This window comes from Bufo bufo, chromosome 1 (genome assembly GCF_905171765.1).
Source record: "Bufo bufo chromosome 1, aBufBuf1.1, whole genome shotgun sequence".
Taxonomy (NCBI): domain Eukaryota; kingdom Metazoa; phylum Chordata; class Amphibia; order Anura; family Bufonidae; genus Bufo; species Bufo bufo.
This window is the reverse complement of record NC_053389.1, coordinates 635058857-635071550: the sequence shown is the minus strand read 5'-3', so window position 1 is coordinate 635071550 and position 12694 is coordinate 635058857. Positions and strand designations below refer to the sequence as shown.

General features: G+C 40.7%; 1 protein-coding gene across 1 annotated transcript in view; it reads left to right on the top strand.

Moving 5' to 3' along the window:
* Nucleotides 1-2545: 2545 nt before the first annotated feature.
* FAM189A1 (family with sequence similarity 189 member A1) overlaps nt 2546-12694 on the top strand; it is a 489297-nt gene continuing 479148 nt past the window's right edge. The window contains exon 1 of the mRNA XM_040413849.1: nt 2546-2656. Within this exon, the coding sequence (XP_040269783.1) occupies nt 2558-2656 (99 nt within the window). The 5' untranslated portion in view covers nt 2546-2557. The remainder of the gene's footprint in view (nt 2657-12694) is intronic.

Genomic DNA, 12694 nt, shown 5'->3' with positions numbered 1-12694 from the left:
TTCCATCAACATATGCAATATTCTTCAACAGGGTCCATCAGTCTATGGCATATTCTACAGAAGGATCCATTGGCATCTGCTCTATTGTTCAATAGGGTCTACCCATCTGTAATATTTTTCAACTGGGTCCTTCAGTATATGCAACATTCTTTAAAAGGTTCCATCAGCTGCAGTACTTTGCTGTAGAATGTGCATCAGATTTACTATGGATATCACCCCTATACAGTTGCAAGAAAAAGTATGTGAACCCTTTGGAATGATATGGATTTCTGCACAAATTGGTCATAAAATGTGATCTGATCTTCATCTAAGTCAAAACAATAGACAATCACAGTCTGCTTAAACTAAAAACACACAAATAATTAAATGTTACCATGTTTTTATTGAATACACCATGTAAACATTCACAGTGCAGGTTGAAAAGGTATGTGAACCCTTGTATTTAATAACTGGTTGAACCTCCTTTGGCAGCAATAACTTCAACCAAACGTTTCCTGTAGTTGCAGATCAGATGTGCACAACGGTCAGGAGTAATTCTTGACCATTCCTCTTTACAGAACTGTTTCAGTTCAGCAATATTCTTGGGATGTCTGGTGTGAATCGCTTTCTTGAGGTCATGCCACAGTATCTCAGTCGGGTTGAGGTCAGGACTCTGACTGGGCCACTCCAGAAGGCGTATTTTCTTCTATTTAAGCCATTCTGCTGTTGATTTACTTCTATGCTTTGGGTCGTTGTCCTGTTGCAACACCCATCTTCTGTTGAGCTTCAGCTGGTGGACAGATAGCCTTAAGTTCTCCTGCAAAATGTCTTGATAAACTTGGGAATTCATTTTTCCTTCGATAATAGCAATCCATCCAGGCCCCGACGCAGCAAAGCAGCCCCAAGCCATGATGCCCCCACCACCATACTTCACAGTTGGGATGAGGTTTTGATGTTGGTGTGCTGTGCCTCTTTTTTCCACACATAGTGTTGTGTGTTTCTTCCAAACAACTCAACTTTGGTTTCATCTGTCCACAGAATATTTTGCCAGTACTGCTGTGGAACATCCAGGTGCTCTTGTGCAAACAGTAAACGTGCAGCAATGTTTTTTTTGGACAGCAGTGGCTTCCTCTGTGGTATCCTCCCATGAAATCCATTCTTGTTTAGTTTTTTACATATCGTAGATTCGCTAACAGGAATGTTAGCATATGCCAGATACTTTTGTAGGTCTTTAGCTGACACTCTAGGATTCTTCTTCACCTCATTGAGCAGTCTGCGCTGTGCTCTCTCATTCATCTTTACAGGACGGCCACTCCTAGGGAGAGTAGCAGAAGTGCTGAACTTCCTCCATTTATAGACAATTTGTCTTACCGTGGACTGATGAACAGCAAGGCTTTTGGAGATACTTTTATAACCCTTTCCAGCTTTATGTAAGTCAACAATTCTTAATCGTAGGTCTTCTGAGAGCTCTTTTGTGCGAGGCATCATTCATATCAGGCAATGCTTCTTGTGAAAAGCAAACCCAGAACTGGTGTGTGTGTTTTTTTTTATATGGCAGGGAAGCTGTAACCAACACATCCAATCACATCTCATTGATTGGACTCCAGTTGGCTGACACCTCACTCCAATTAGCTCTTGGAGATGTCATTATTCTAGGGGTTCACATGCTTTTTCCATCTGCACTGTGAATGTTTACATGGTGTGTTCAATAAAAACATGGTACCATTTAATTATTTGTGTGTTATTAGTTTAAGCAGACAGTGATTGTCTATTGTTGTGACTTAGATGAAGATCAGATCACATTTTATGACCAATTTGTGCAGAAATCCATATCATTCCAAAGGGTTCACATACTTTTTCCTGCAACTGTATATTGAAGATGATGTTGAAAATACTGTTAGGTGGAATTTCCACAATATGAATAAAAAATCCTCAGTATGCTCTTTTTTATATGTTGAGTTTTTCCTGCTACATCTGGATGATGTTTTCAAAGATAATCTATGCACTTTCTATTGTAATTTGCTGTAGATCACCGTGAATTTCCCAGCAAGTCTGCCACATGTGAACTTAGTTATGAGAAAAAAAGACAATGAAAAAAAGAAAGAAACCAGAACCCCTTGTTTCCTTGACATAAGGGAACAAGGGTAGTCCCACTATCTGATCAGTATTTTGGAAAAATAGGTTATATGTATTCTTTATTAATATATTAATATATTAATATAATAATAATAATATATAGGAATTGCATTATACAAATATTGGTAGTATTGTAGTAGCATTAAGGAGAGAGCATTTCTTTCACCTCACTTTATTGATCGGTGGGGGTCTCAGGCCTCAGACTTTGATATGTAACTATGACATATACACACCCCTGTTCTGTAGTGATAACTCTTAAAAAAAAAAACATAACCTGAAGCTTTCTTCTGCAACACATTAATGAAATAGTACATAAAACTTTCTCTGGAGATATGTTATATTTTGTATTGAATCATCATTAATTATTTAGTTGCAGTTGTGTTTTACAAGATGCCGTTTTACTAATTTGTAATTTGTTGTTTATTTTTAGATAACCTTTTTTATGCTGCTGTCTGCTGTATGTGTCATGCTCAACTTGGCGGGTTCCATTCTGTCTTGTCAAAATGCTCAGCTAGTCAGTTCTCTTGAAGGTTGTCGTCTGGTAAGTACCTGCATTGTAGCCTTTATTGACCTGAATATTAGATTTCCTGCATTATAAACTCTTCAGTTGGTGAACGACATAAAACGTACCAAGCAGATATGAAGTTTGTATAAAATTGCATTACCTATTTATATTATTAGAATTAGATTACAGTTTTATTATAATTTTCATAGCTTTTCAACTACTGAAAGATGATCTCTCACAAAAAACAACAGTATAAAACCAGGCACTTTGCTGAGTTGATTGCAGTGTAACCTGTTTTATGCCATTGAGGAAATACACTACTTTTACTTAATATTAAACTGACTCTAAAGTACATTGAGTGCTAGCCCAGGCCACTTGGTGCATCCTAGCCCTTAGCTAGTCACTCGTCCTCCAGTTGATGGCAGGGCCAGGTATCCTAATCGTCATCTTGCTTGGCCCTGTCAATGTACTGAAAAGAAGAGTGGCTGGTGAACCAGCGCGGAGCAGCTAGAGTGCTTGGGCTCACCCTCAGTGCTCTTTTGACCTTATTTGCATATTAATAAAAATTGCTATAGCTCTGAAATGCCTCAATGGATTGAGCTATAACTGGTATTGATATAATTAGATCAGGCATACTGTTGCTCCTGATGACCGATCAATTTTAAGACCAAAAGCAAAACAAAACAAAACAAAACGCTACTTTCAATAATGACAAGTGTCTTACAGAGAAACTGTCACCTCTCCTGACATATCTGTTTTAGTAACTACTTGTATCCAGTGTTCCCTCTAAGCTTTGGCAGTTGCTGAGCGGGGTCGGCTTAGAGATGGGCAATGCTTAGTCAAAGGTGGGCGATAGGACAATCAAACAAGAGATCATCGCCGACATATTGGCAAAACAATAAATCTAGCCTACTAAGTAAGACAAGATAAAACAGTTACTGGAGTGGACGGACAGTGTGACAGAACCGCACACAAAATGTCTCCTGCGGAGTGAAGAAAGACCTTGCTAAGTGCTAACCTGACACTGGCTAGGACGTCTAACTTATACATCTTCTTGTATATAGTGATATGGACCATGCTGGTATAACCTGGGCATCTCCTGTATATAATTATATATGTACAGCTGGTATAAGTAATACATCTTCTTGTATACAGTGATATGGAACATGCTGGTAGAACCTGGGCATCTCCTGTATATAATTATATATGTACAGCTGGTATAAGTTATACATCTTCTTGTATATAGTGATATGGAGCACGCTGGTATAACTCGAGTATCTCCTGTATATAATTATATATGTACAGCTGGTATAAGTAATACATCTTCTTGTATACAGTGATATGGAACATGCTGGTATAACCCAGGCATCTCCGGTATATAATTATATATGTACAGCTGGTATAAGTAATACATCTTCTTGTATACAGTGATATGGAACATGCTGGTATAACTCGAGTATCTCCTGTATATAATTATATATGTACAGCTGGTATAAGTTATACATCTTCTTGTATATAGTGATATGGAGCACGCTGGTATAACTCGAGTATCTCCTGTATATAATTATATATGTACAGCTGGTATAAGTAATACATCTTCTTGTATACAGTGATATGGAACATGCTGGTAGAACCTGGGCATCTCCTGTATATAATTATATATGTACAGCTGGTATAAGTAATACATCTTCTTGTATACAGTGATATGGAACATGCTGGTATAACCCAGGCATCTCCGGTATATAATTATATATGTACAGCTGGTATAAGTAATACATCTTCTTGTATACAGTGATATGGACCATGCTGGTATAACTCGAGTATCTCCTGTATATAATTATATATGTACAGCTGGTATAAGTTATACATCTTCTTGTATATAGTGATATGGAGCACGCTGGTATAACTCGAGTATCTCCTGTATATAATTATATATGTACAGCTGGTATAAGTAATACATCTTCTTGTATACAGTGATATGGAACATGCTGGTATAACCCAGGCATCTCCGGTATATAATTATATATGTACAGCTGGTATAAGTAATACATCTTCTTGTATACAGTGATATGGAACATGCTGGTATAACTCGAGTATCTCCTGTATATAATTATATATGTACAGCTGGTATAAGTTATACATCTTCTTGTATATAGTGATATGGAGCACGCTGGTATAACTCGAGTATCTCCTGTATATAATTATATATGTACAGCTGGTATAAGTAATACATCTTCTTGTATACAGTGATATGGAACATGCTGGTAGAACCTGGGCATCTCCTGTATATAATTATATATGTACAGCTGGTATAAGTAATACATCTTCTTGTATACAGTGATATGGAACATGCTGGTATAACCCAGGCATCTCCGGTATATAATTATATATGTACAGCTGGTATAAGTAATACATCTTCTTGTATACAGTGATATGGACCATGCTGGTATAACCTGGGCATCTCCTGTATATAATTATATATGTACAGCTGGTATAAGTAATACATCTTCTTGTATACAGTAATATGGAACATGCTGGTATAACCCAGGCATCTCCGGTATATAATTATATATGTACAGCTGGTATAAGTAATACATCTTCTTGTATACAGTGATATGGACCATGCTGGTAGAACCTGGGCATCTCCTGTATATAATTATATATGTACAGCTGGTATAAGTAATACATCTTCTTGTATACAGTGATATGGAACATGCTGGTATAGCCCAGGCATCTCCGGTTGTTATATATGTTACTTTTCCCCCCATTTTCCTTGGCTGAGACAAGCAACATTGCCAATAAAAAAAACCCTGAAGGGAATGCAATGCTGTTCTACAGAGACTCACTGTAGCCTCTCTAAGATGGCGGTGCCAAGCAGCATTCCCTTGTTTTGCATTGGCTAGTCTGCTGTGATAAAACCTCCCATACAGTACATGCTGTTTTCATTGCTTTCTTAGGTAACACATACACAGCTCCTGCTGCCCACATGAAGGACTTATCACTATCAGGTTAGGCCAGAGAGACTCATTCACTTCACTCACTCTAGCCTATAGGATTAAAAATAACTAAGATTGTTTAGTGTTCTCCCCTACTACTGATATTCTACCGTCATTGATTGCTGAACTGGTCTCTCCTGGTATTTCTAGAGTGTTAACTCGTGACAAGAAGTGGAGAACAGCAGGGGACAATAGTGGCACTAGTAGTCTACTAGTGCCACTATTGTCCCCCGCTGTTCTCCACTTCTTGTTACGAGTTAACACTCTAGAACTATCAGGACAGACCAGTTCAGCAATCAATGACGGTTTCTAGGATTTTACTTATTGTAGGTAGGCCATAAGAGAAACTCAGTCTCACTCTAGCTTGTGCCTCTGGCCTGGCTCTAAGATGGCGGCGCCGCCGCCACTACCGAACCTTACTGCCTGCTGCTGCTCAGTCCTCCTCTTCCTGCAAAAAGAAGGAGGCAGAAGTAGCTCGGCAATACGTGGTAGCTGGTAGGCAGCGCCCCCGCTGTGCTGAACCACACAAGACTACGAGGAGGACGTCGGCGCCGTCACGCAGATGAGTCTGACGACAAGTGCTGGCATTTTGCCAGCAGCGTTAGTGAACTTAGCGGCGCGCTGTAGGCTGAGTGAGCAGGCATTATAAAATTGTGAGAGGGGCCAAATAATTGCTGCGCGGCCGCCCACCCGCGCAGCTTAGAGGGAACACTGCTTGTATCCCCCACTTAATTAAAAATATGGAGCATTTATTCCATGTGGTTTCACTTCTCTAATTTAGTTCTCAAAATTTATGAAAAAATTTACAACTTGGCGGGGGGGGGGTGGTCATGGTGCACATTTTGACAGTTTGACACTACCAAATTAGTGCTAGGCCACACCACCAACTAGTAACACCCAGCTGTACTTTACTGTAGGGAACTGTATCTCCTTATGGAGAGGGCCTTAATCACCATGAGGATGATTATAGGCCACGCATTCCTCTGGAATTCAGGAATACAGTACCCTCCAAATCCTGACATAGGCCTCTCACCCAGTAAAGCCAGTACTCTGCTCTGCACTGATGAGGGGCAACAGCTGTCTGCAGATGTGATGCTTGTTTATTTATTATCCAGGATAGCTACGTTACATCTAGTAGCATCAGAAGCAGAGCTTGCTAAGAGCTCCCATTTGCATACCTTTTCCCAGAATTCCAGAGGAGCATGTATGGCCTGTAAGCTTCACACAGATTAAGGTGCTCTCAATAAGGAGGTACAGTTCCTAAAACTGACATGTCGGGATAAGAGGACAGGTCCTCTTTAAAGCAATCAGTACTGTCCAAGATTTGGCACTTCCTTACTGGTCTGGGGCACAATGCTTCCATCTATTTTGTAATCCAATCTGATCCCCTAACTGCTATAAGAGTTTTAGCTCCTACATGTTCCAGTACTTATAAAGGATTACATAAATCACTCAAGTAATCCAGAAGACAAGAAGTTAACAACAGAAACATAATAACACGCAGTACTGACAGAAATACAATATCCTGTCCCTTGTGAGTACAGTCGGTAAAATTTGTTGCATTTCGCAGTATGCTAGAATAACTGTGTCCAGCAGACAAATGAGGTAAGAGACCTGGAGGGCTCTGTGGTTTATATTTAGCAAAGTGCATTGGCAAAGCATCAACTTCTAACATACTTGAAGTCTTTTAAACAGTATGCCATCCCTCTATACTTCAGTCATTTCCCTATTTATTCCCTAAAATCCTCATAACATTACTCAATGAATAATATTTTATTGCATATAGAGTGTGCAAAAACACTGCACATCTTAAAGGTATTTAGCCTAGTTTTTAATCATGGAGAGTAAAATATGGATGTTATTTACTTATTTACTACTTTTTTCATGTGAACTACTTAATGGTATTTTCCCATGAAAGATTTTAATGGCATGTCGGCTGATTCTGTACCTCCTATGGACTTTAATGGAGTGTGACCTTGCATGTACATAATTCTCCACCAGGCGCTCTGTTCTTAAGATTAGTGTGGTTCTCAGCAGTCGAACCCCCCATTGATCTATGTTTTATAGCATATGCATAGAGTATCTAGTTTTTCTTTAAAAGAGTTATCCAGCTTTTTGGACTTCTTTACCTTTCAACCCTGGCCAGTTGTGCCTGTTGAAAAAAAATCATACTCACCTGCTCCCTACCATTTCGTTCCAGCTACCTGGCTCCCTTCAGTGAGCCCTGTCCTGTTAACTTCTGGACAGATGGGGTCACATGTGAAGCAGTCACAAACAGGGTCACTGCAAAGGGTTAATTACTAAGATAGTTGTTGTGATTTGTTATATTTGTCTACCTAATAGCCTTGTATGGACAATTAAGGGTTAAAACCTTGGCTCATCTTGTAAGGTTGCCAGGACATAGACACGGGTGTGCTCCCTGGTTACTCAGTGGTAAGTATGTTCTTAGCTGTGCTACAATGAAGACCTACATGTGCAAGCTCCTCAGAGCTAGGCCCAAGCATAGAGAACCTTTATCTCTGAGATTTCTACAGCCAAGGAAGCTACCTTATCATCAAAAGTGCTCCAGAGAGAAGGAAATCAGAAGGTCTAGAATTTAAAATCTAAACTGTAGTTAGTCACCAAGTTACTGTGCACATTTATGGCCTAGAGACTTTGCTGATCTGAGGGGGAACATTGCTAATATACTCTTTCACACTTTGAGACAATTTGGCCAACCGCATCTTATAGCTGCACTCCTCTGCCTGCAGAAACAGTTAACAAGTACCTTATTGCATGTCTATGGTTCTGTTGAAAGACTAGAGTAATAGAGAAAAGGATAACTACAACCTCCATCATTGCTGCTAAGTTAGTGGTCTATGCCAACCGCTACCCTGATACTCACCAAGATGCCCTGCATCCTCAGCAAGCTACTGTCTCCATTACTCCAGTCTCTGCTTCCTTAGGGCACGCGCATGCTGACCTGTGGCCTTGTTCCTTCATCTACCACTACTCCGCCCCAGTAGTTCTCTCAGTATTTCTAGTTTAGTAATGCCAATATGTGCAGTTCCAGTATTAGAGACTGTCCTTCTGTGATTGTAGTGTGATTTCCCGGTGTCTCTGCCATTCAGCCAAGTTTCCAACAGCCAAGTTTTGCCAAAAATCACATAATCAGTATAAGTGACTATTCAGACTGTGCCTCTGGTTTTGGTGTGTTTTCTGTGGCTAGAGCCTCTGTTGCTTGCACCAATGCCCCTGAATTCCAAAGGGGCACCAGAATAATGCCCTTAGGGTTTTGCCCAAAGACAAACCAGTTAGTTGGCACAGTGGTTCCACCCTCACTGGTCCGTAACAGCTGCTGTCCATGCGCTGCTATTGGGGAAAAATTGCACTGTGTTATTTGCCTTGGAACTGTGTCTTGTTATTGTAGAATGTACTACTACTCCTATTCTGCACTTTTGTAAAGAGAGACTTATTTAGTGATTCCAACTTAAAGAGGACCTTTCACCGATTATTACTCTATGAACTAACTATACAGACATGTAGAGCGGCGCCCGGGGATCTCACTGCACTTACTATTATCCCCGGGTGCCGCTCCGTTCTCCTGCTATGCCCTCCGGTATCTCCGCTCACTAAGTTATAGTAGGCGGAGATTCCAGTCCCTAAGTTATGGTAGGCGGAGTCTGCCCTTGTTCTGCTGTAGCGCTGGCCAATCGCATTGCAGAGCTCACAGCCTGGGAGAAAATAACCTCCCAGGCTGTGAGCTCTGCGCTGCGATTGGCCATTGCTAGAGCAGAACAAGGGCAGACTCCGCCTACCATAACTTAGGGACTGGAATCTCCGCCTACTATAACTTAGTGAGCGGAGATACCGGAGGGCATAGCAGGAGAACGGAGCGGCGCCCGGGGATAATAGTAAGTGCAGTGAGATCCCCAGGCTCCACTCTACATGTCTGTATAGTTAGTTCATAGTGTAATAATCGGTGAAAGGTCCTCTTTAACTTGTTACTGACTTCACCATTCTCCAGCAATTGACTCTCCTGCCTTGCACCCAGAACACCTAATGTTAAGGGCACTCCAACTACCGCCAGGCAGGAGCACGAACATCAGGCTGTGCCACCAGGGAAGAACATGTGCGTCTTCCAGTCACTGAATGGCCATAACCACTACTCCCATCCTCCACTCAGTCCTCCTGGGCCACTAAACATGCGCTACTGCATACAATGACTGGCCTCAGCAGTAAAATATGCCGCACATCATTGCTGGCTCATGTGCCTTAGGCCCAATCTAAGTTGTCTGTTCAATCAATCAGTATGTAGTGTCCACAAGTACTGAATACTGTACTTAAATGAGTTGTCTCACCAGCAGCCGGATCTGAATACTTCTGTAATTACAGTACGTGTAATAAAATATTTTAGCCACTGATTTATACAATAAAATGTATTTGTCTAGAGACACCTGCTATTTGTTCTTTTGCTTATTTCTCAGAGGTGGACACACATGCTCAGTTTTATAGACTGGCATAACATCCTTTATCTGTTACCAGCTGTATTTACTATTGCAAATAGTTACATGGAGAGGGCTGCAGTAGAAAGGATATGCCTCCTGAGAAAAGACAGACCCCCTTCTTCCCTCAAGCTGCCATGTTGGAATAAATCTAGCAGAGCAATTGGAGAAATGAACAGGTAGATTGGGCAGATCACTGGATCCATGTGAGGCACAAGCAGGGTTGGACTGGCCAACCTGAGTATGGGATGATCCTCCAGTGAGTTTAAGCTCTGATAATGAGCCCCAAAGATCTAGGATAAAAAAGTTAGCTGGCTTTGGAGCCAATTAGAGTAGAGCAGTCATTCTAATTGGATTCGTCATTTATTTCACAAAAAAAATGTCCAACAAAGGAATCTGAAGTTTTTGATAGGATTTGCCCTGATTGGCTAATCAGGGAACAGTAGGCAAGTAGCTTGTGACCTGGAAGTGTGCGCTGTGGCAATGTCTGACAAAAACCCATTGCAGACATAAGCCGGTAATATAGCTGTACTAAGTACACTATAGGGAGAGAATAGGTAAATATAATTGGGTAGATTTTAGGGAATTTGATCAGGGAAAGCCTTAAAAGAAGACTGATCACCCACTCGTGTGTTTAATACAGCTGCTGGCAGATAGTTACAAAACACCCCTCAAGAAAATGAAACTTTTATTTTTATTTATTTTTTTAAACCAGGGTTCTACTGTTCATAGTCTTATTGCCAGCACCCAATAGCATACAGGGAGTGCAGAATTATTAGGCAAATGAGTATTTTGACCACATCATCCTCTTTATGCAGGTTGTCTTACTCCAAGCTGTATAGGCTCGAAAGCCTACTACCAATTAAGCATATTAGGTGATGTGCATCTCTGTAATGAGAAGGGGTGTGGTCTAATGACATCAACACCCTATATTAGGTGTGCATAATTATTAGGCAACTTCCTTTCCTTTGGCAAAATGGGTCAAAAGAAGGACTTGACAGGCTCAGAAAAGTCAAAAATAGTGAGATATCTTGCAGAGGGATGCAGCACTCTTAAAATTGCAAAGCTTCTGAAGCGTGATCATCGAACAATCAAGCGTTTCATTCAAAATAGTCAACAGGGTCGCAAGAAGCGTGTGGAAAAACCAAGGCGCAAAATAACTGCCCATGAACTGAGAAAAGTCAAGCGTGCAGCTGCCAAGATGCCACTTGCCACCAGTTTGGCCATATTTCAGAGCTGCAACATCACTGGAGTGCCCAAAAGCACAAGGTGTGCAATACTCAGAGACATGGCCAAGGTAAGAAAGACTGAAAGACGACCACCATTGAACAAGACACACAAGCTGAAACGTCAAGACTGGGCCAAGAAATATCTCAAGACTGATTTTTCTAAGGTTTTATGGACTGATGAAATGAGAGTGAGTCTTGATGGGCCAGATGGATGGGCCCGTGGCTGGATTGGTAAAGGGCAGAGAGCTCCAGTCCGACTCAGACGCCAGCAAGGTGGAGGTGGAGTACTGGTTTGGGCTGGTATCATCAAAGATGAGCTTGTGGGGCCTTTTCGGGTTGAGGATGGAGTCAAGCTCAACTCCCAGTCCTACTGCCAGTTTCTGGAAGACACCTTCTTCAAGCAGTGGTACAGGAAGAAGTCTGCATCCTTCAAGAAAAACATGATTTTCATGCAGGACAATGCTCCATCACACGCGTCCAAGCACTCCACAGCGTGGCTGGCAAGAAAGGGTATAAAAGAAGAAAATCTAATGACATGGCCTCCTTGTTCACCTGATCTGAACCCCATTGAGAACCTGTGGTCCATCATCAAATGTGAGATTTACAAGGAGGGAAAACAGTACACCTCTCTGAACAGTGTCTGGGAGGCTGTGGTTGCTGCTGCACGCAATGTTGATGGTGAACAGATCAAAACACTGACAGAATCCATGGATGGCAGGCTTTTGAGTGTCCTTGCAAAGAAAGGTGGCTATATTGGTCACTGATTTGTTTTTGTTTTGTTTTTGAATGTCAGAAATGTATATTTGTGAATGTTGAGATGTTATATTGGTTTCACTGGTAAAAATAAATAATTGAAATGGGTATATATTTGTTTTTTGTTAAGTTGCCTAATAATTATGCACAGTAATAGTCACCTGCACACACAGATATCCCCCTAAAATAGCTAAAACTAAAAACAAACTAAAAACTACTTCCAAAAATATTCAGCTTTGATATTAATGAGTTTTTTGGGTTCATTGAGAACATGGTTGTTGTTCAATAATAAAATTAATCCTCAAAAATACAACTTGCCTAATAATTCTGCACTCCCTGTATATTCTGCTTCAAATGCCGAGCAAATTTTTTCTTCTAAAAACCATAGCAGTGCATTATACCCATGTTACTAAACATATTGTATATTACTGCAAAAATAACGGGTCATTTCATCAAAAGCAATACTGAAAAATATCATTTTTATACCTGTGTTACTAAACGTGCTACATATTACTGGGTAGTTACAGCAAAAGCAATATTGCACTGATGATATTTTTCTACCTATGTTATTGAACACATTTTGGGGGTCATTTATTAAGACCAGCATTTTAG